This window comes from Aptenodytes forsteri, unplaced genomic scaffold (genome assembly GCF_000699145.1).
Source record: "Aptenodytes forsteri isolate BGI_AS27 unplaced genomic scaffold, ASM69914v1 Scaffold163, whole genome shotgun sequence".
In the NCBI taxonomy this organism is placed as follows: Eukaryota; Metazoa; Chordata; class Aves; order Sphenisciformes; family Spheniscidae; genus Aptenodytes; species Aptenodytes forsteri.
In genome coordinates, this window is record NW_008795332.1 from 897,641 (window position 1) to 921,629 (window position 23,989).

Genomic DNA, 23,989 nt, shown 5'->3' on the forward strand with positions numbered 1-23,989 from the left:
TATTATATATTTAGTTTTAATATATATATAAAAGTTTATATATATATATAAAAAAATATATAACATATTTATATACTATTTCAAAATATGTTAATGATGTTTAGTGTGACAGGCAGGGTGTCTTCTAATCTTGAGGCTGGGACTAAATATGAAAATTCAACTGGATTTGATGAGAAATTTAAATCAGAATGCAATGTTTGACTAGAAATTACTACTTTAGTTGAGAGGCATTTTTGCCAGTTTCACAATGAAAATGGAAAGCTTGGTTTGCAGAAGCAGAAAATACATTCCAGATGCTGATAACTTACCATGATGCAGCTTTTATCTAGCTTGGGGAGGAGTATCTGCAATACTGTGATATGGGAGTGTCACATCAGTCAAGCTAAAGGAGAGCTTAAGTCACCTTGCCATTTCCCAGCAAATCCATGTTTGTATGACAAATTAACAAACTGTTTACTGGTTCCCACTTTTCTTACGGATGTTTACTACAGAGTCTGGGCTTTGCAGTGACGATTTCATTTTGTCCATGCTGGTGGAACTTGCCAAGTGTAGTTGCATACTATTCTTAGTAGTTTCTGTTGCTCAAGACAGTGATTTTCAGTATTAAAGCTTTTGTTGATATGATATCTAGATCATGAAAACAAGAGAGGACTCTGGCGATAATCACTGGTGTCTTCTATACTGTATGTCATAAAATTTCCTCGAATTCTCACTCAGTCTTGTTGTAGGGGGTTATTTTGCATTTTTATCTAAAAAAATTCAACCTTGATGTAAAGATTTCCAGACACGGATAAAATTCCACAGTCTATGCAAAGTTCTTCAAACAGTTTCTAATTATTAGAAATGTACACTGTTGCACTGTATTTCTTGTCTTAATTTGTTTAGGTATGCAGCCTGAGATCCTTCGTAGTAGAATGTCACTTTATGATTTTTTTTTTGCTTATATAAGTAGTGTTGATCATATCATAGAATCATAGAATAGTTTGGGTTGGAAGGGACCTCTAAAGGTGGTCATATCATTACTTTACTTTTTGACGCATTAATGATGGTAGAGATAGCAGGATGGAGAGAGGAGAAGAGAACACTTAATAGTTAACTTGTAAATATAATAAACGGTCATTAGAGTAAACTCAATTATCAGTGGATATAGTAAAGATATGGGGCATAATCAGGGTAAAAATAGCATCGCACATTCAAACCTGCATTGTCAGCCTCCTGCTCTTCCTGTGAGATTTTTAATAATTTTGAAATAAATTTTGACAGTTTAGGAGCATTATGAAGAGCCTTTTCGTTATGAGATTACACGTACAGCTCTTAAACTATAAGACGGGGACTTTGCGTTCATTATAATTTTGAAAAATAATAAGACCTTATTTTTATTCAACTTGTAGAATGTCAGCTTACCTTTTTGGTGTAGCATTTGCCACAGATTTCTTTGCATCCAGGTTGCCCTATGACAGTAAGTTATTTTGAAAATCCAGGACTGGGACTGTTGTAGGGCAACATGGCTATGACAAAGGAATCTGTGGCAGTCTAGTCTAACATGTGACTAGTCAAGTAGAGCGTATCATAAGAGCATGACCTGAGCTTCAGATGTTGTTTTTAACCTACTGTTAGGTATAATTCAAATCAATTGTGTATTCATAAAATGCAAAGAGTTTGGGACCTGGATTCTGAAGCTGTTTCTTAAACTCATCACAGCAGCTGCTTCTCTCCTCATGATAGAACTCACTTGAGCGTACATGCACTAGAGGGGTGGAAGTAGGAGAGTTGAGACAATTTTAGTAAGAGAAATCAACTTTGAATCTGCTTTTTCATGAGTTAGATTTGATTCATTGGCAGCTATTGGGAGGTGCTGCAAGAATCAGTTTTTCAGCCTGTTTGCTCAGGAACGATGCATGTTATTGAATATTGATTTACTTCAGTGATTGCAGTTTTTGGTCAACTAAATCAGTGGGGTTAACACATTCCACAGACCCTTAATAATGTTTATAGTGGTTTTGGTTAAAATCCTATTTCAATCTATTGAAGATTGACAGGTCTAGTGATCCTGAATCTGGGACACACTTACTTTGCTAGTTCTGCTCAACTTCTGTATTTGTGTTGGTAGCATAACAGTAACAGATACAAGTTGCTGCACTAAACTTTGGCGTGCTGTTTCCTTTCAAAAGGTGTATCATCATTGGGTCTTGTCACAGCCCAATATGGGGATTTATGTACTAAATTATAAACATTATTTCCATTACATTTTCATTATTATTCATTAACTATAGTAAGAAGTTTCTCAGAAAAGAATGTGCATGAAACTACTAAGTTGTTCATGGCATATTTTATCTATAGGTGGTACTGTTGCCTAAAACATAATTAAATATATTAGGGACTTTGCGGTGAAACGGATACTGAAAATACACAAGACAGTTTTTGCTTAGGAGGATCTTTAGTCATATAAATGTAATGGCTTTTTAATTTTCTATAGCCTAATTGCTTTTTTCTTATTAAACTGTTAGCAGGCAATTATTATTTAAATCCAGGCTTTTGAATACTTGAACTTTTCATGTTGTACAAAATGGCCACCGAGGTCTAATGTTGAATCATTTCAAAAGGACTTTTGAAATGAAAAGAGCTTCTTCATATAAAGCATTGTGACTATTTAGACAACTCAACTGTCCAGTCTCATATGTGCGTTTGTGCATGCATTGTATGTCATGAAAGGGCTCAGAATGGCATGCAAAAGATTGCTATTTTCTGAAGGAATTGGGGTTCATGTGGATCATTTCTGCCTTTACTATAGGAGATGTGGTCCTTTTCCTCTCCACTTTGCAGGAATCGTGTGAGGGGATGAGAAATGGGGTTTGAGAGGTGATACTTGACTGGACAGGGGCACTCAGGAAAGTGAAGATATGATGTGGTGTTTGAATGTACTAAACTTTTGGGAGGGATGCCATCAGTCAGGAATAAAATGGTTTTACACCAGTGTTACTCAATGGTTCTGAGGTTTGTGCATTAACTTTTTTCTAGGTTAGCAAGTATCCACATGGCACTCAGCAGCTGCTTCTTTGAAAGTTTTAAAGAAATTCTCTTCTAGAAATCCTTCCAGACTGGCTTGCTCTGTCACTGCAATGACAAAACAGCTGTAAATTGCTCAGACTCAGAAGGATTTTGAAAATTTACTTTTTTTCTGTTTTTAATATTAAAATGATGATACTAAACAAAATAAACTTGGCAGGGGGAAAAAAGGTATTTAAACATCTAGATACGGAGAACAAGCAACACATGTTTTTAGATACCTTGAGCTAATTGCCTTTTTCTCTTTATTTAGCAATAACACAAAGATGGGACTTTTTTCCTCCCTCTTAGGAGCCTCTGGGCTGAAGCTGGATGTGATGTAGATGGTGATACAAGTTTTTCACATCGGTGGCTGAATGCAAGCACAGGGGCACAAGTACAACCACATTGTTTCATCCTGTTTTCGTAATACAGTCCCATTTTCCTCTTCCAGTATGTTAACTGTGCTAACATATTCTTGTTTGTACTCTACGCCCACAGCATCTGAATATGACTTTGTTCGTGGTTCATCAAGGAAAGAAACATTGTAATGGTGAACATCTGGAAGAACAGTTTTGGAATGAAGAAAGGAAAATGAGTGCAATGATGAAAAACAGTTCAGAATTGAATATGGAGCTCTATATGGTCTATTGTAAATGTGTCCTTAGGTTGTGGCAATTGTCAATGAAGTGGAATAGTATATTGTTAATCTTGCTGGAGGTAGAAAGCAAGATTCTTTCAGTATTCTTCATTCCCTTATCTTGGTCGATGGCAGCTAACCATTCTGATGTTTGATACCAAATTCTGGAAGGCATGTCCTCTGAGGAATGGCTGAGGACTCTGTGTTTGTCTAGCTTGGAGAAAAGGAGGCTGAGGGGCGACCTCATTGCTCTCTACAGCTTCCTGAGGAGAGGATGTGGAGACGGAGGTGCTGCTCTCTTTTTCCCTGGTATCCAGGGATGGGATGTGTGGGAATGGTTCCAACGTTGAGTCAAGGGAGGTTCAGACTAGATATTAGGAAACATTTCTTTACCGAGAGGGTGGTCAAACACTGGAACAGACTTCCTAGAGAGGTGGTCGATGCCCCAAGCCTGTCAGTGTTTGAGGCATTTGGATAATGCCCTTAATACCATGCTTTAACTTTTGGTCATCCATGAAGTGGTCAGGTAGTTGGACTAGATGATGATTGTAGGTCCCTTCCAACTGGAACTATTCTATACTAAATTTATTTTAAAAAACAAAACAAAACCCCAACAAACCCAACTGGTAACTTCTGTTGGTTCCAACCAAGTTTATCAGTGCCCAAACAGGGCCCTAGTGCACTTTAATTGTCTTTACTAAACCAGTTGTGCAGCTGATTTAAGCTTAAGAAAGGAGTTATCTTTTGGTAGAATACCGAAATACGTTTTCCTAAAAGCATGCTGCAGCTGTTAGCTCATGACATAGGAAACCCATATGAACTAATGAAAGTAGTAAGTAAATGGGGTTTGAAATCAGCTAAGGCAGTTAACTTTTGGACCCCAGAATGGCCATACCAGGTCTGATCAAAAGCTTGTCTAGCTCAATATTTTTTCCTCCGACAGGAAAATCAATAAGAACAATGGTCATCAGTGGTTGCTTACATGGTTATTCTCATATTTGCTGAGAGCAGTGTGAATAGTGAGTAACTTCCCCAGATTGCTCTGCTAGCATTCAGAAATCAGGGCACAGGGACTTCCTTGGCCAGAGGTGGTATCTGTGCTTGAGTCTTTCAGTGACTTTCTTGTGAGTTGGATAACTAGTAATGAGAATGAACTTATGGTCATTGTAACTGGATTACATGTATATTAGTAACAGAAATGTAAAATTTGCATTTCTGCTTTCAGAGAATGTCACTTCTGTGCCATAGATGACAAAATTTAACAAATGCTGGTAAAATAATGGCTATAGGGGTTATTTTTGTGCTTGGTTTTGATGGTGGTGTTTTTTTTGTTTGTTTTTTCCAGTTTAGTTGTTCTTGCACTGTCTTCATTTTTGCTTCAGAGAGAACTACATATCTAAATGGGTTTGTTAAGTTGGCAAAGAAGAACAGACAGCCTCTGGTGGTATGTATGTTTGCATCCTGATTTATCCACTTTGCTTCTGGCAATCTATGAATGAAATCTACTGCAATGTACCTGTGAACCTTCCGTACAAACAGATAAGGTGTTTTCTTTGTGGTTTTTTTTTTAGCACTCTGTGTATAATGCATCATTTTAATGATTAACCTGAGCAAGCTGAAAGAATTTTTAAGAAGCAAAAGCTGTAAAAAGAGATTATACATCATTTTAGTGACTTTTTACCTTTTATTGCCAACTTATTGGACCCCTGATCGTTTTCAGAATTTAAAAAAATTTCTTTTTAATCTTGTTGGAATGATATATTGCAAGTATGGGGGAACAGCTTTTATATTAATTATTTTTAATATCTTTCCATATGTAGTCTGACAGCCTTTTGTTACAGTAGGCATAGTAGTAGCTCCAGTGTTACTTAATTTGCAGAGTAATACCTTTTGTGATAGCAGGTGTGGAAATACTTCAAATTGCCAGGTGATTTTATAAGAATAAAAACTCTTCCTTGGATTTGACTTAAAAGGATAATTGCTCCCTATGAGTTTCCTCAAGACAGCAAAACAAATGGGTGTATAGAGAAGTATTTTTTCATAGGAAATGTGAATCTTGGAGAAACCTATGCACATAGGAAAAAACAGTGCATTTTTAATGCTTGTGTTGTATTTGAAACATTTTGGGGGAGGGGGAATCTATTTTGGTCCTTTTTAGAATGAAAGTATCTAACCTTGCAAGCTTTTTCTATGTACTGAATGTTGAAAGGCAAAAGTATGTTAGTGCTTTTGGTTTCAGATATTAAAGCATTTTTGTCTCTTTTTGGTTTAGTGAACGTTAAAACTTGGAGTAAAACCGAGCTTGGACAGGATACAAGATCACATATGGGATTTTTCTTTCCCCTTTCAGAGCATATTTGAGCCCCCGCACACTGGAAAGCCTAGTCAGAAAGGCGGAGAAGGAGGAGACAAGAATATTTTTGTGGCCTTGATTTAAATGCCACGTTTTAAAGAAATTACATGATGAAAATTGCTTTCCACTACAGTATCTCTAAGGACTATTAACAGGAGCAACTCCAGACCTAGAAATACTTTGCAGTCTGTTAGTGCTCAAAATATGAGTTAATTTTATCAGGACACAAGGAAATTGGTTTTTGACTAATTTAACTGAGGAGATTATTTGAAACACAGTTATTGATTTGTTTCATGCATGCCCATGAGATCATGGGGAGAGTTGTTGTTTGTCTTGTAGGGATGACAGGTGGGGGAAGACCTCATCGTCTTCAAGGAAGTAAAATAAGAGGTTATTTTTATTTTCAGCTGCTTGCTTTTCCAGCATTTTCATGTCTGTGTGATCAGTGTGTTGCAGGAAAGGGTGAGAATGCAAAGGGGGATGTGGCAGTATCCCTAGTTGCATATTTGAGCAACTGCAGATTTTGCTAAAAGAGTACATGTACAGGAGTCTGTGGCAGTGGTTGCCATGGGGTTCCTCTGTGTGTGCTGTGGGGAATGATGAAATGGCCATGCTGTTCGTTTTCTCGATTTAAAGTGAATCAGAGCTTGAGCTGACTTGGTAATTCTGTAAACAGTTCTTGGTTTTTGTGTGTGCACATGCTTATACACACGCAGAGACATACACGAATAGTTCTGTTCTTAGTATGTATGTGCATGCTGGATCTGAAAAATTTTTGCTAGCTGTCTGCTAGCAGCATGCCTGAAGTGTGTGTAAACTTTCTGCAACATTGCCAGTTCTTCGCACAGTGAAATAGGGCTATATGGTGTCTGTATTTTAACCTGTCCCTAGCAGCCGATTTAGGTTTAATAATTAGAAATAGTCAGGTAGTTTAGTTTTCACCCCATGGGCATAATACTGATTATTTAATTTGGGAGGGAAAGTTCTTCTTTCTTTTGAGACAGGTGTTTGGATTCAGCAGTCTCTTCTGCACGATCCTCCAGGTCTGAACTGTGTTAGGTTTTTTTTATGCCCATCTTAACAAGCTTTCACTTAAGGTTCCGTTTGGATTCTCGGATCTGAATCTTGCAAAGCATCGCTTACCTGACAAAGTGAGAGGCAGATCCTGTACTAAGACCTTCTCTATAAAGAATGTTAGCAATGGATCATGTTGAACACTGTAACTTCAGTAAGGCTTGTAAACATCCACGGCTGTCCCCTTGTTCACTTCATCAGCCATTTCATTGTAGTCCTAAGAATCTGTTAATGTATTCCTATAAGATTGTTTACGATGTAAGGGTAGTCTTAGATTTGAGATTATGTGGACTCTAATTCATGATTCAATGAACATAAACTTCAAATACATCACTATGATGTATCAGCTGACAAAATTTTCAGTGATTAAGATAAGAGCATAATGTGTTATGTTGAACGTTTGACTGAAGGACTTTGGCAGGTACTGTGTCATTGTGCTAATTGTTGTTGGACCATTAATGAAAGGGCAGCTTTAACCTGTTAAGCTAGGAGGTAGTTTGGATGCCCAAAATGCACCAAATACAGTATCTGTGTGAAGGCTGTTTTTGCTATGTTTGAGAGTAGAATTTGAATTTTGGTTCTGGCTTTTACTTCATTTCAGATAAAAACAGAGAATGCTTGTCTCCAAACAGTATCTTCTATAGGAACAATGAATTAATTCTTAAGTTTTGCAGCAGTAATCAGAGGCCCAGTGTGAGGGGGAGAGAGACCAGACATATCCATTGGTGACAATTTTTTAAATGACGTGAAAAAGCCTTCTGAGCGATTTTCTGAATTAGCTGATCTCTTGGTCAAATTTTTCTTTGCTGTGTAGATTTGAAAATAAAATTGCTTAGGATTCCCTTCAGTTCCCCTTACATAAAATTTTGACCATAAGGAATGTTTTTGTGCCTGGAAGTATCTGTTGTTGTCATTTGGGTAAGTGATTTTATTTAAAAATGTGTGTGTAGTTCTTTTATGAGTACCCTTGCTATTTGAATTGAGTCTATAATCATGTCAGTTCTTCTCACTTTAGTTGTGCCTATTTACATACAAATTCTATTTTTTCTGAATGAGATGCAACTTAATTAGATTTGTGGAAGTATATATCCACCTATGTCCATATGGTGCATATCCTTTAGTGTATAATAATTAACATCTATCCAAGAAGATGAAATCTGATTTCCTGATATCAGGGAGATAAATATTTATAAATACTTAATACTTACCTTTGTTCAATACTCAGGAATATGCTGTCTTGTAATTATTTGTGCTTTATTTCAAGATTGATGGTTCTTTTTGATATGAGTATTACTGTTGTGATCAGTGGTTTGGTGTTTTTTTGGGTTTTGGGTTTGTGGTGGGGTTTTTTGTGGTGGTTTTTGTTTTGGGGGTTTTTTTTTTTTTTTAGTTTTCATTAAACACTTCGTATTTCTGGAATGGATTATTTGATCTAAGTGGGTAGAGGCAGCTTCTTCATGGTACCACATACCCAGGTTTTTTGCAGTCCAGTCTTTTTGTTTCTGGAGGAAGCTTAAGGTATATTACATATGTGAAGTCCTAAGCCAATTTGGAACTGCATCTGTCTGCTTAATCCAGTTTGGAAAAAGTCTCACTTCAGACAGTGCTGTTGCTGGATTAGCCGAAATCCTTGAGGTTCATCCTTCCAACTAAGAAGGATGATGTTGTCCGGTTCTTTTCTCTGGAAAACTTCTGTTCTTTGGGGCCTGACATAAAATGCTTTCAGGCACACCTGTCTCTATAGATATTAGTGGAGGCCTAAGCAGCTGCAAATAGGATTTGCGCATTAGAAAGATACAGTGGGACTTAAATCACCAGTTATGAGACTAATTCAAGTGACGAGCAGGGAAAGGTGAGGAAGCATCGCTTTTTCAGTCAGTTAATAGCTTGGATTTTTTATTTTAAAATATCTTAAGGTAACCTGCCTAATTAGATGAATACTGCCTAGCATGGACTTCATATAGAACCTAATTCAACATAAATGACAAATAATACACTCCCCCCCCCCCCCCCTTTTTTTTTTGGTGGTGGGTCCCCCCCCCCTACATTTCTTGAGTTGGTTGGAAGTAGGGGTAAGGACTTGGCATGGCTTTAGTGATATTCAGTTATACTCTTTCACAAGATGGTATCCGAAAAAGAAAAGAGAATCTAGCTCCTAAGATCATCTTGTTCCTGAAGTTCTTTTCTCTGAGAAAGAACAATGAAATCTCTTGTATTGTTGTGTTTGGGGGTTTTTAATTTTATTTATTTATATGCACGAATACATTTACTTTGCAGGAATTCTGTATTCATCATGTTGTCTCACCAGTGCTGGATGAGCTGAAACTTCCTGTGTCTTGGGGAGAGCATGTATAAAAGGAATGACCTCATGGCCAGTGTGATGGTCACCTCCGCCACTCCAGAGGTACAGTTCCTTGTTTTTTGTTAGCTCCTGTATTAAAATGGAAATTTTGGCTTCTTTCAACTTTCACAGAAGCCCTTTCCACTACCAGTCATGTCAGTCCTTTTTCTTACGAACTGTGTACTATTTGACAACAGAGTAATTTTAGAACACTTCATAGCTCTGAGTGTTCACAACCTATTTTTTTTATTGTTGTTGATGATGATTACTCATTTAGATTAGTTCTAAATGGCATTTTTGACCTGTAACTCACAGCAGCTGTTTATTATTAATGAGTTAAGAGCAATGTAATGTACCATCTGAATGGAGCCAGTCAGAAATATTCCAGTTGAATCTTTTTTGGCATTTACTAGTCTACTAGTAAGAAAGTGCTCTGTGAGACTTTGTTCATTTTAACCCTTTGTATCCTTTGGAGACCAGGCAGCTCTGTCATGCTATTTCCAAAAACTACCTAGTTCTGTGTTGAGCTGCTGTGCACAGCTAACAACCTGTGTTTGTAGGTCCAGGACAGCCAACTGAGGACTGCTTGGGAATTAGTTACCCTACTGAGTTTTTCTGGTTTTTTACTTTCACATAATATTATGATGAAATATTAGAAATCAGCTACAGTAAAGCTTGCCCAGTAAAGCACATGTTTTAAATGTATGATTGGAGGTACTTTTTGCTTTTAAAAAAGGTAACATTTTGATTAAATTGTTCCCTGGTCGAAAAATTCTACTTCTTCATCTCTTAAGACAGCTGAAGAGCTGTGTGAAGCAAGTTTTTCCATTGTAGTGGTGCCTTTTGCACACACAACTTGATCCTTTCAAAGCTGTTGTCCTGATTTTCATGAAACAAATCAGCTTTGAGCTGATCTTTAAAAACCTTAGAACAAAACAAAAATACATAATACAGCTGTGCCCTGCAGAAGGTCATTTTCTCAAACATAGTATAAATGCCCTCAGACTAACAAAAATAGTTTTTCATTCTCTCAAGATGGGGGACATCTTGAATTGTGTATGTGAACACACAATTTTGAAATTCCTCTTCAAAATAATTAAAAAAAAAAAGACTTTCGCACATTGTTTTCTCAGAACAGAAATATCTGTCATAGATCAGAGCATAAGAAGTCTCCAGGGTCAAACCAAAGATTCTTCTAATCCATTATTCTGCCTCTGATAGTGGCCAACAGCAAGTGCCTGAAGAAGGGCACAAGAGCAGTGCAAGCACAGGAAACATCTCCTGGCCACAGCTGTTTGCAGCCCAGGGACTTCCTGAGGGGAAGGTCCTGTTTGTGATCTCTCAGTGTATTTGTCTTCCATAAATTTACCTAGTCCCCTGTTTGAATCTGTGTAATCTTTTAGTTTGTACAGAATCCCATAACAAGCTGTTTTTCAGCTTAACTGTATGCTGTGTGAAGATCTGTATCCCCTTACTCATTTAAAATCCATCTCTGATTTTAACTGTTAACCCCTTCTCCTGGTGTTAGATGAAGCAAAGAGAGACCATTCCTATCTTTCCTCTTGCTTACGTTGTTTGTTATTGTACTTCCTCTCCACAACCCACTGCCTCTTTTCCAGGTTGAAGATTTCTAGCATGGCCAGTCTTTCTTTGTAAAGAAGCCATTCCATACCTGTGATCATCCTTGTTGCCTTGTTCTGAAACTTTTCCAGTTCTTTGATATCCCTTTTAAGATGGAGACTAATACTGCATATGTATTCCAAGCTTAGGTGCACCATGGATTTATAAAGAAGCATATTCATACTCTGTTTATATATTTTCTCTTTTCCTTTTCCAGACTTACCAAATCTTGTGAAGTCCCTTTTCAGTTTTTCATTGCCAGGTTTTGTTTTTTGTTTTACCACATTGAATAAATAAAATTAAGATCCATAATCATCAACAAATTGTCACCTCATTGTTCACTGTCTTTTCCAGGTTGTTGAATATATAATCATCATCACTTATCCATGCATAATTCTCTGCTGATTCACATATTCTCAGTGCTTGTAACTACTGTCTTGTAACTAATTATTTATCATTGCAAGGATAGTCTCTATGCTAGCGCTGCATAGTTTCCTTAATGTCTTTGGAGTGAGGAACCATGTCAAAAATCTTTTGGAAGCCCAACAAGAACGTATTAATCATGTTCCTTTACCCAAGTGTCTGTATATACTGAGGCAGTGCTTCTCTTTCTAAATACTAACTTGGAAATTTCCTGATATAGCATACCTATCTGTGTTTCTACTAATTCTCCTTTATTCTCTTCTTGGGTTTGTCCAGTACAAATCTCAGGCTTCCCAATCAGTAGTTCCCCACATACTCGGGGGGGGGGGGGGGGGGAATCGGCTAGTTCTTTGCTACCAAGACAGTTTTAAGTGAGAATTACATGCCACAGTTAGTTAAGATGCCAGAACACCTTGTTTTGACAACAATGTTCTTCTAGCAAACAAATAACCTCAGTGAGGTAAGGGCTTAAGATTTTACGTGCATATATTTTTATTGCACGTAAGTTTTAAGTTTTAAGATAAGAAATAGAAAAATAATGCTATTATTATTATTAAATCACATTATTCCTGAAGAAAGGAAAATGAGCCACAAGTCCCTACATCTGAGCCCAAGGACAGAAACTTCAAAAGGAAGGCAAGGCACCAATTTTTAAGGCAAGACGCAGTACTATCCTATAGTACCCTGGAGCTAACATTGGGTTAAATTTCAGGACATGTCAGTTTTTCCTTTTTTATAATGTTATGGATAGAGCAGCATGATTTGGATCTACCCATTCTTTACCTTGCATATTTAATTAAAAAATTCCCATTGAATATGAATCTTCAAAATCTCAACATGTTTCCTTTATGTGACAACTCCCTTATCTAGTCTATGATTTTAAAAATGGCTTTCTAAAGCTGGGAATTTCATAGAGCTAAAATTGTATGTCACTATAGTTTTTGCAGCATAAAGTTAGTTGGAAACATTCATGAACCATGCTAAACTAAATTTTATAATTCAGTGTCTGAAGCTTTTTGAAGTTCATACATTTTCTTGTCATTTCTTAATATTTTTACACGTATTTATTTTCTGAATTTGACATGAAATTCATCATTCTGCAGATAAGCCTACTATTTTTTCTTTGTAGGGTAGTAGCAGCTCAGATTCTCTGGAAGGGCGAAGTTCAGATTATGCCAATAAAAGCTACGATGCAGTTGTATTTGATGTGTTGAAAGTAACTCCTGAGGAGTTTGCTGTAAGTAGAAATGTTATTTTTGCATTTAAGCTTGTATAATATTCAGGGCTTGCAGGATATTAAAAAATACATAAAACTTTTTTCTTAAAATAAAATCTTTTAAATGAACTTCCAATGTCCTTGAAAACAAACTTCTGATTATATAAACTTTAACAAAATAAACGTGTCTTGGGTTTTAATCATTCAGTACTAACCTGACACAGCATATTCGTTTTTCTGTATAAAGCCATTTGAATTTTGTAGTGTTTTAGAAGACCCTAGCATAGGTTTAAAGATGTTAGTTATCTACAGTCTGATTCATTTTTTTTAATTGAAACCACAAATACTCATCTTTTCTGCTGAAACACCAGTTTCTCAGAAAAATCAGTTTCTTAAAAGCAGGAAAGAAGCTTGTATAGAGGAAACAATTTGCATTCCTTAATAACAAGTTTTTGTACTAAACTGAAAGCAGAACTGCAGTTTTGGCAAAAGTCCAGTACAGTTCTTGTGCTTGGTCCCTTGTTTTCAATTTATGTTAACTTGCTGGGGAGCAGGAAGGAGTGAGGATGAAAGCTATTGAACCTAGTTCAATGTTTTCATTAATATTCTGGGCATCAAAATGTTGTTTCCCTCATTTGGCGTAAGATCGTTTAATAGCCGTTAACAAAAAAGTCCTGGAGATATGCCTACATTATTCCTATAAGTTTGTCACTTTGGAACAAATTCTGATGAGTCTTTTTTAAGAGTAATACAGAGTATACAGATGAGAGCTGTTGTTAGGTAGAAATATAAAAATACTTGGTTGGCAAATCTGCATCAACTCAGTTAAAAAATGGCCTGATGCTTTTGCTCCTATTCATCCAAGTTCAGATGATTCATGGCCAAGGACTACCTCCAGAAATGAACAGCATTACAATTTAGGCAGGCCTGTAAAATCACACAAAAATAGAGATGTCTGATTTCATCAGAGGAGACCAAATATTAAGTCCAAAGACATCACAGAACATAGTGTGTAGTCTACACCAGCAAAAATGAATTTGTGGTGATCTCAGAACTGTATTTATAAAATGATCAAGTCAAGGTTGCTTGTAACTTACAACTCATCAGTTTTCTATTATGTTCATAGTTCCTACTGCTGTTGGTTTGAGACGGAAGCTTGTTGATGAGGGTCTTGATTTAATGGTACACTTTAAAAACACGTGCACGTGGGCACACCCCCCCCCTTATATCATTGTGACATATCTTTTAACTCTGAATTCCAAACTTCTGTAAGCTGGTTTTCTCTCTCCAGTTCCACCCATAACCATCAACAAAACAAACAAACAAAAACCCCACCAACCCACAAAGAAACCAAAAATTGAAATGTGTGTCTGTAGGACTGGCAGCGAGGCTTGAAAAAGATCATATGTAACCCCTAGTGGTAGGGCTGTTTGTTTGGGGTTGGCTTGTTCGTTAATGTTGATTTTAATACGGTCACACAAACTTTTAACGCCAAGGCCTTCTTAGCTAGAGTAGCTATTCTTCTTGTGACACATTAAAACCTTTTCATTGGTTTATGCTGATCCTCTTTTTTTTATTAACAGCTCAAGTAATTACTGCTTCTGTTCCATCCAGAGAAGCAGATAATTTCTTTTTTCAGTAAATAATAGCAACCAGTAAATTTTACATACCGTTTCTTGTTACTCAAGACCGTGGTAGTCTGTTTCAGTTAACTTGAAACAGTTCAGTTGGGGAGAATGAAAAGAACCGCAGGTCTGGGTTTACTGAAGTTAGTACAATTTGGTTACTGGACATCAGGGCAGAAATCTATAGAAGATGGGATTGCTATATTGAATATAGATATTCAGAGAAAGGGAATGGAGCCAAGTTAAGGTCACTTCCAAATTTAGTGTGTTTTGTTCCTTTTTAAAATTTAGAAGCTGCAGAGGAGAAATTCCCTGGTGGTAATCACATATATAACGAAAAGACCAGCAGCTTGTCAATACTACTGAACTTTGTTTTAATCTTTTTGGTGATTTTGATTGAACCCGTGTCTTGTTGAAAAGATTACTAATTCTCACTGAAAACTTCTTTATTAATGTCACATAATATGGCTTATAGTCAGCTTTTTGGAGCCTCTGCTGTTCATCTTATTAGGAGACAGTCAAGAAGTTGCAAACAGGCATTTGCAATTGCAGTTTTTCTAGGAGAGGAGCGAGATCTTAATGACATCTGAGTTTGTAAATACCCAAACATTACTCAGAAGTATAAATCTCAAAATTGAGTGCTGCTAAGAGTGTTTGGCTAGGGCTTTGTGGCAAAACCTTTGACTTATCTCTTGCTTTTATATTATGTTAAGTTAGTGTAAATTAACCATTTATGGAAGGAATTTTGTTTCATGTCTGTCAAATTTTATGGGCCTCTAACTTTTCTAGGCTCCTGTCTGAGGAATCATACTAATAGTAGAAACCTTATTAAAACTATATTTAAATAGATAGTTATCGTTCTTAATTGGTGGAATCAAACAAGCGCTTTGAGAGGGGATTAGCAAGTTTTTGCTATTTTGGGTTTGAGCGTAACAAAATGGCCAACAGAGAAGCTTTGCTGGGGAAAGATCCAAAGAAGGGTTCTTTGACACTCTTTTACACATTAAATCGTGTAAATTACAAAGTTCAAAGCTCTGTAGGTTTATACACTCACAGTATAATTGAAGTACCTATTGGTTAAACATAATTTACATAACTTCCAAATATATGATGTCATTCAATCTCTGAAGCAATTCAAGTATCTTATCACTCAGATGCTAAAAATGTTCTATAAATGCTTTTTTTCAAAATCATTGGCTTTGAAACAACATTACAATGTTGTATCAGGACATACTCATCAGTGACTGAAAATCTGTGTATGACCCCTTTAAAGCATATTCCAATCATAACTAATTAACACATCATAATGCTTTATTGCCTTTCAACCCAGTGAATGTAAAATGTATGCTGCTTTCTGTGTGAAAGGCAAGTAATTCTTCTGCCATTTCTGTTACGTCAATAAAGGGCCCAGGCAGTAAGACTCTCAAACACAGGTTTTTCCTCTTAGACTGCTGCAGGTACTGAAAATCTTCACTTAGTTACAGCTGGTAAATGTAAGAGAATATAGTATGTTGCCACTCAGGATGGTGGAGTTTCTGCTCGTGGTCTGTCAGCCTGGACAGGGGAGGCCGAATTCAGTTCTGATCTATGGAGAAAATGTGACCATGTGGTTTGTGGTTACTAAAGGGCAGATGTAAATACATGATTGTTAGCTCTTTGTATTACATTATTTAAAATTTTGTCTTCATTGCAGAGCCAGATTACATTGATGGATATGCCAGTATTTAAAGCTATACAGCCTGAGGTAGGTTTTCTTAAACTGTCTGTTTACATCTTTGGAACTCAGTGCCTGAGGAAATGTAACCGTTTAAATAATGCTTTTTTGTTCAAAAATGCTCAACTTCTTGCACTGCACTAATATTCTTCTGGGCTTATTTCTTGTTAGCACTGTGAATCTGTAACCCAGCCTGATTTACTTTGATTTGTCATCTATTGCCAAAAGAGATGACTGTTTTTCTGGAAGTCTTCCCGTCCTGCTTTGTGTTGAGTGTTTCTTCACGATAAATTTATCAAATGTCAAAATTCTTTACTCTCCCTTCTGCTCCTGTTTTTCAGTTCACATCTCGTTTCGGAGTTTGACTTATGCCTCTAGTCATAACCTGTATTTTAGGCTGCATCAGCCGCTTGGTAAACTTTTAAATTTGTACTATCATGTTTAAGATTCAATTCTGAAGGGAATAAATCAGCCCCAAACCTTAAAAGTTAATGTATTAGTGTCCTTTAATTATTTAACCTTTTAAGAAGGACAGAAAGAAACTTGAGACCTGTTGAGAAAAAGCAATCAAAGTTAACATAGACATTTGAAAATCAGAAATAAGAACTTCAAAAATAAAGAATGAAGGTAGTTATCAGAATATGTTGAATTTGCATAAAAGCGGTATGTAATCTTGGTATTTTGATGAAATAAATTTTTCTGCAAAAAATACAAGAATTGTCTGTTTCCAGCTTCAAGTTCTTTAATATAGGAACATGTGCATAGATCCATTATGGTTTATTGTCTTCTTGTGCCAAGGTGGAATATCATGAATACTTAAAGGGGAAAAAAACCCATGTAATATTAGTGGAACTGAATTTTTTACATCAGAAAGGACAGTCCAGTTTAGAAGGTTCTTAGTAGAAGCTCAATCCATCTAATTTGGTCACTAACAAAACAACTCATTGTATATTGCAGTGGTTCAGAGAGATTAGCAGCCTTCTATTTTGAGAAAGTGTAGGAAGGAAAATAAAAATTAATCTATCTGGTGTCTGGCCCTCCTGTCACATAAATTAATTTTGTTTCAAGAACACCAAGGCAGTTTTGTAGCTGAAAACAACTTTCATGCTTCTGAAATTACATGTGTTCTCCAGGCAGTCAGGGAGTCTACTGTGGGGAAAAAAATGGCAAATGAACAATGCAATAAGAAACCAGCATCACCTGTAGAAAAATCTGTTAACACAAGAATATCAGTATTTACAATTAGAAACATAGATACTTTTTCGAGAAAATTTTGCTAAGAAAAACATCAGTTAGAACAAAATGGAGGTTTCACCAAAAGCAGAGGTAGTGTGATACTCTGAGGAGATGAATGAACACAAAATAAAATACAAAACTGCAGATGTTCATATTTAAAGTGAATTTTGGATTTGCTTTAATTGCTATGAAACATCTGTGCCATAGAATTTTATGGCAAAACAAAATAGTGATTTGCTGTTCTTCTTTTCCTTTGTCATTTCTTCATTTCGCCGTTTGGAAATGAAATTTCCTGAAGTGCTACTCTGATTGATTGGCAGATAGATGTAACTTAGTTTTTTTCTGATCATTTCTCACTAACATATTTTCAGCTTCTGCTAGAATACAGGTCTGTGTATGAGTAACAGTTGCCATAAACTATTAGATTTTAATTCTATTTTCTGACTTTCATCTTACTGGAATTACCGATATAATTCAATTTTTTGTTTGCCAAAAATAAACAACTGTTTCTATCCTGAAATTCTGCCAGCTGTAGGACTAGGTTTTAAAGCAAGATATAGTTGTGTATTTGTCATCTACCTGTCTCTTGTTATTAGGTAAGCTATTAGACTAAGAAGGTTAAAATTTTCTGGTCAAATCGAATATTAATGTATAGTCTGTAACTGTCTGCATTTGTTTGAGGCCTGGTAGCCTTTTAAATTAAGTTGGTGTATTCGTTCTTCTGTGTCCGTAAGCTTGGATACCCTTTGATAAACTACTCCTTTGAGGCCTGCAGGGTTTCATGTAGATGACTGGCTCTTGCATTGTTGATGGCCAGATGGTTGTCTGCCATTTTACACTGGAACTCTACCTTGTCGGAGTCTTCCTTTGGTGGCCTTGTAATGCATGGAAGAAGGAAAGACCAATATTTTGGTTGAAACCCGTGTTTCATAATGTACTCATTTTGTTACGTCACTGGGTATGGTGAAGGCACAGTTATGGTCCCTGCTTTTCCTTTCATACTTGCTTGTGCAAGGTGGTCACAATTGCTCTCCAGAATCAGCTTTTGTATGCAGGAAGTGGTGGTAAATACACTGGTATGTGAATAACAGTGAATACTTCCAGTTCCCTGTGCTAGAAAGGGGGCGTGAAAAAGGCATGGAGAGGTTGAAATGGTTTGCTAGATGTCGCATAGCTAAGTTCCAGGGCAGAACTGTGTACAGAGGCGGTTTCCTTAGTCAGCAACCATTGGGCTGGCTGCTATAATGAGTTATTTGTTGTTGAATTTTGTGTTTGGGGGAAGAGCATTATATTGTTTTTTCTTCGGGTTTTAGTCTTCATAACGAACTTATGCATGGATGGAAAGACTTAAGATTTCAGAGTTCTGGTTGCCAAGTCTTGTCTCAAACACACAAACATCTTTTAAACCTAGCACTTGCTGAGGCTTTTTTCTGCTTTTCGATTGAGCTATTACTAAAAAACACATCTGCATGTTACTTTGCAAGAGTTCAGTAAGAGGATGTCTGATTAACAATTCTTTGTTCTCCAGGAGAAATAATTATGCTTACATTCTAGATTTCTATGTAACTTTATTTAGGTGGTTTTTTTTTTCCAAAGTCCTGGAAATTGCAGTCTCCACAAATTTCAGGGTTTTCTTGCACACTTGATTGGAAAGTTTCTTGTGACTGTGTGCATTGAGGAAATTGCCTGCATCCTTCCATACAAAAAGATGAAGTGTAGTACTAGAACACAGTACATTTTAGCAGTATAAAAAAAATACAGCAGGGGCATATTGGATCACTTACTCTTATCAACCTTCCTATTCAGTCCAAATTTTAAACCTAGTCAAATGATTTTACCATGCACAGGATTTTCCATTGTTGCTCACTAGCCCTCTGGCAACTGCTTAATATCCTTAGGTTACTGACCTCTTCCATTTTTCTGACAAATGTAAATTTTGCTGTCCCTAGTAGGGTGACTGAGATTTTTCCACATAAATATATAATTTCCAGACTCTTAAGACCAGACGTGCACCAATCGTGGAGAATCTGTGTCTTGACATGCAAATTGGCATTTTTATCTGCAGAAGGCTTAAATGTTGGAAGATTGGGTTACAAAATACGTTTGGAACTGGAAATGCTTTTCCTGGTGCTCACACAGGAACACGCAGACATCCACATCTTGAGAGTGTGTTCCATTTATCAGCATGTACAACGTGCTTTTCAGAGGCAGAATTCTCTTTGGCTGACTCCCTGCCTTTTGAAGGCGTCTTTATTTAACCAAGTAAAAACAAAAACTATTTTACAAAAGGCATCTAAAGTTAATAGCATACATTTGGAAAGTTGAACAATGTTTTGATTGAAATTGAAATTTGCGGTTCTAAGAACAGAAGAGTGATTTAGAACTGGAGTTATGGAGAACTCATTTCCATTATGTATGTATCTGCCACTTGTCAGATCTGAATATAAAGACTGTATAGATATGTGGTAACTTGAATCTGTAGTTCAAAAGAGCCAGGCCGTCTAAATATATTTGGAACTGCCTGAAATAACTATTGGAAAATGGACACTTTCTTTCTGGCTCAATCAAATTTGTAGTTACAATTTCAAATTTCTTTTGATGTGTAATTTAATACAGTTTATTTAAGGAGAAAATCATTAATCTGCTTTTTAGCTCTTCTGTTTACTTTATACTCCCCACAGGAACGTCTACTATTTATTTTGCAGTTTAGGTGAAAGATTATTTTTTGCCATAGAGCACTGGGATTTTATTATGCATTGAAATTGATTAGTTGTGATTATGGGTATACTACAGAATTTGTGATTTTTTTTTTTTTTTTTTTCCTCTTGCTATTTTGAACTGGGTTGACTTTGAAGTAGTCACCGTAATGGAAGAGCATTCAAAAATTTGTTTCAAATACTGTGACTGAACTATGCAGCCTACTGGCAACTTTTTGCTTTATTAGCACCAAAGTCTATGCCACGCTTCAGTCAGGTCTGGCTAAACTCTTATGGCTTAAAAAACAGCGAAAAAACCCAAACAAACAACAAAAACAAGAATAAAACAAAGAGTTCTAACCCCAACCTTCTGACCAGAAGACCTTCAGACTTAAGACTGTTATTGTCCAGCCTTTTTCAAATGATAGGTTCTCTCAGTCCGAGTATCACGAACGGAGATTTCGGGGTTTTTAAAGTTAGTTTGTAACTACGGTAAACAATAATATTACGGTTCCAAAATAGTGTTCTTCAAATGCTTTAGAGCTCACATTTTAATAAAAAAAAAAAATTAGAGATTGGATATGCTAAACTGTGGTGTATTCATGGAAGTTTTACTAACTATAATAATGAGGATGACATTCAGGAATAATAGCTAGGTTACCACCTCTAGTTGCACAGCTGAATTTTGTACTCTTTAACTACTCTAATATTGCTTATTAATATGTTTAGCTTTAGCTTCAGTTTTGAACCAGATAAGATTATATACTAGCAAAATCTTTACTCCTGTATCTGCTGATTTGCTCATACAAGGGAACGCTGGACTGAAATAATCAATGCAGAATGAAACTTCAGAGACATCAGTTGTGATTGCTGATTGCTTAGTCTCTCTGTATCTGAATATTAATAATGATGTCTGTTTTTTCTAGTATCACGAGAATATATGAATCACATCATTTATGTACATCAGGAAAACACAGAAGTGTTTGGTTAGACTAGTTGTCATCGGACCAGTGTTTTGAATTGGTTTTAGCAGTTACCTGGTAGATGCTTCTGCCATGTATCAGTTTTTACACTTTTAAATGTTTTTTAAACATTACTGATTTTTAAGGCAATTTTAAAATGTCTTTCCTAGGAACTAGCCAGCTGTGGATGGAATAAGAAAGAAAAACATATCCTTGCTCCAAATATTGTTGCCTTTACTAGGAGGTTTAACCAGGTAAATTATTAGATTACTGTGATGAACAGATACTGTTTGACAGTTGTCTTCGAGTATAAAGTTAAATAGAACAACTCTTATGAATTAGAACTTAAGAATATTTTTCTAAATGAAGATTAAGATTTTAAAATGGCATTTCCTGTTTTCAATTGCTTTGTCCATTTTTATGTTGTTCCTCTAGACCATTGGTTCGTAATTATTAGTTCCTAATAATTTTTGCTGATATGTCATGGTACAACATTAGCAATTCTTTTCTTTCTTTTTCTGTGTGTTTCACTTGCTCATTCAGTTGTCTTAGCTAGAGAGGTGAAGCAACACTACTTCTTGTATCCAGTGGTAATGCTTTTGGGTAATTGCAGCTATACAGATAAGAATTTGTGGGATCAGAACTCTTTTCTTTCCTTAACCTGTTTTCTCCCTGGAGCATCATGAAAGTTTACAAATATTTCATCTAATAAAGTCCTTTTTTTGTAAATAAATTGTTATATGTGTTTACTTTATAGGTCAGAGTTTTTGGGGTACGAGAAATACTAACAGCACAGACCCTAAAAATAAGGGCAGAAATATTGAGCCATTTTGTGAAAATAGCTAAAGTAAGTGCAAATTTCTTGTACTATCATTCAAAATCTTACTTCCTTTTTGTTTGTTTCTGCACTACTCCTATGAACCGTTGTTGGATTACAGAGGGTAATGTTCTTTTTTAGCATATCTGCTATGTTGTACCACATGAATAAGATAAAGGTATGACATCTGTTGTTTTTACTTCGTTAAATAAAACTACCCACTTCAGTGTGACTCGTCTTGTACCTTTGCCTAACAAGCGATTTGTCTTGATGGCCAGCTATGTGTTGCCAACACTGAACATGCTTGTAAACTGTTCAGTTTTTTTGTCTCCCCCCATTGAAACTTACCTTTTATGAAAAGAAATCTCTTGCTTCTAAAACGGCTATTGTGAGACTTGTATTCCTACTTGTAACATGTAGTTGCTGGTATAAAGTACCACTGTGGAAGCTCAATTATTTTAATGAGTTTGAGCACTGCATTTTACAAGTCGTTCTTAACTTTTTAAAAAACATATTTATTTTTAAAAAAATTTTTCTGCTTCATGACCTGTGGTCATTCTGTTTTGTATGACCCTGTGTGACACTTACTCATATTAGTAAGAAGACAGCACTTGGATCAAAGGCCTGAGTGCTAATCTTGTACATGTGAAATTGTGTGTGTGTACGCGTGTAGATAATTAGAATAATATTTTCCATATAATACAAAATAATTTTTTTTTGTATTGTGAATATTTCCAATGAGTTTACTTAGCAGTTTTGTGCTTATGCAGAAGAGAATGTATCTGAATAAGTTTCCTGGCACAAATGCATAGTCCAAGTACTAGGAGAATGGTCATCTTGGAGGTGCTAAGTTGTTCTTAGAAATAAGGGGTTTTTGTTTCCCCTGCAAAAAGGAAAACACTGCCTTCTATCTCTTTTCTTTTTTTTTTTCCTTTCCTTCTTTTCCCCTCAATAAAATCCAGATCTTCCTCAAATGCTCCTGAGTAATGAGTAAACCAGTCACTCAAGGGTGAATCCAGCCTCTTTCTAAGATTTATGAAGAAGCTACCTGACAGCAGTTACCATTTTTTCTATCTTTCTGGAACTATGTTGTAGGAAACTTTATCATCTAAGACAGCTTTATTCCAAAGTATTGACTCTTTTGAGATCAATGTGTTTTGAGCAATTGTCAACACAGTGAATTTAAAGTATGTTGAAGTGAGGAAAATTGGTCCTGTAAAACAGATTACAAAATAAAAAGTTGTATTAACTCTGAAAGGATCATCAGCATTTTTGGTTGATGTTTTTGGCTTGATTAAATTTTTAATTTCCAAAATTATACTCATTTTCAAGAACAATACATCAAATAATTTTTTCATATTTTCTGTTCCTGAAGGAACAGCCTTAGAAAATAACAGTCAAATTAAATACAGTTTGTATTCTCACAACTGAAATGCCTGTTGTTTTGAGGGGTATATTTGGAAAATTTGCAACTTTTAAAGTGGTCTTAAGAATTCTGCACATTGACAGCATTGGTTAATGTTGTTGTCTGCAGTCATTGATGAAAACTTTGTATTTTATTAATGAAAAAAACTTGTAATCTATTAATGCAACTTTGGGATTAATTAATCCTGCTTCCCTTTTCGATGTGCTAAAAGTTATTATTCCCCTTTTCAGAAGCTTCTAGAACTGAATAACCTTCATTCTCTTATGTCCGTGGTGTCAGCACTGCAAAGTGCACCTATCTTCAGACTGACCAAAACCTGGGCTGTAAGTTATTCCTTGACCATTGTCTTTTCTGTCTTGTTTGAATTCTGAGGTTTTCTGAACTCTTCTGAATTGTCAAATTGCATGCTCTGGAAGAAGATTCTTTATGTTTTTGTGGTACCATCATAGCGGAAATAGCGATCTGTTACATATTTTGTGAAAGTAGAGTTTAAATGGCTGTATATTTTTAAACAATCTTTTTTCTTGTAAGAGTTTCCTGTCTGTTCTGATGATATGCTCAAGAGGACTTTAGTTGATAAGTAATCTTAGAAGACCCTCGTATAGAGTGTGTATCAGTGTCTCATTATCCAAATCATTGTGTGTATCATTAATACATTGGCTAAAAGGAAAGGAAGAAAAAAGACCTATTACAAATATAGAAACATTAATTTTGTGATTATTGTACAATGCATTTCAGTTTTCATTTATTTTAGAAATTAAAAGCATTGATAATTCCATGTTCAGAAATTCAGTCTCTTGA

General features: G+C 35.9%; 1 protein-coding gene across 1 annotated transcript in view; it reads left to right on the forward strand.

Annotated features, from left to right (window-relative positions):
• The window catches only part of RALGPS1 (Ral GEF with PH domain and SH3 binding motif 1), a 127,778-nt gene that overhangs the window by 7,343 nt on the left and 96,446 nt on the right, over positions 1-23,989 (forward strand). Inside the window, exons 3-9 of the mRNA XM_009280099.1 lie at positions 5,031-5,129; positions 9,390-9,516; positions 12,626-12,733; positions 16,031-16,081; positions 21,116-21,199; positions 21,703-21,792; positions 23,419-23,511. Of these exons, the coding sequence (XP_009278374.1) occupies positions 9,460-9,516; positions 12,626-12,733; positions 16,031-16,081; positions 21,116-21,199; positions 21,703-21,792; positions 23,419-23,511 (483 nt within the window). The 5' untranslated portion in view covers positions 5,031-5,129; positions 9,390-9,459. The remainder of the gene's footprint in view (positions 1-5,030; positions 5,130-9,389; positions 9,517-12,625; positions 12,734-16,030; positions 16,082-21,115; positions 21,200-21,702; positions 21,793-23,418; positions 23,512-23,989) is intronic.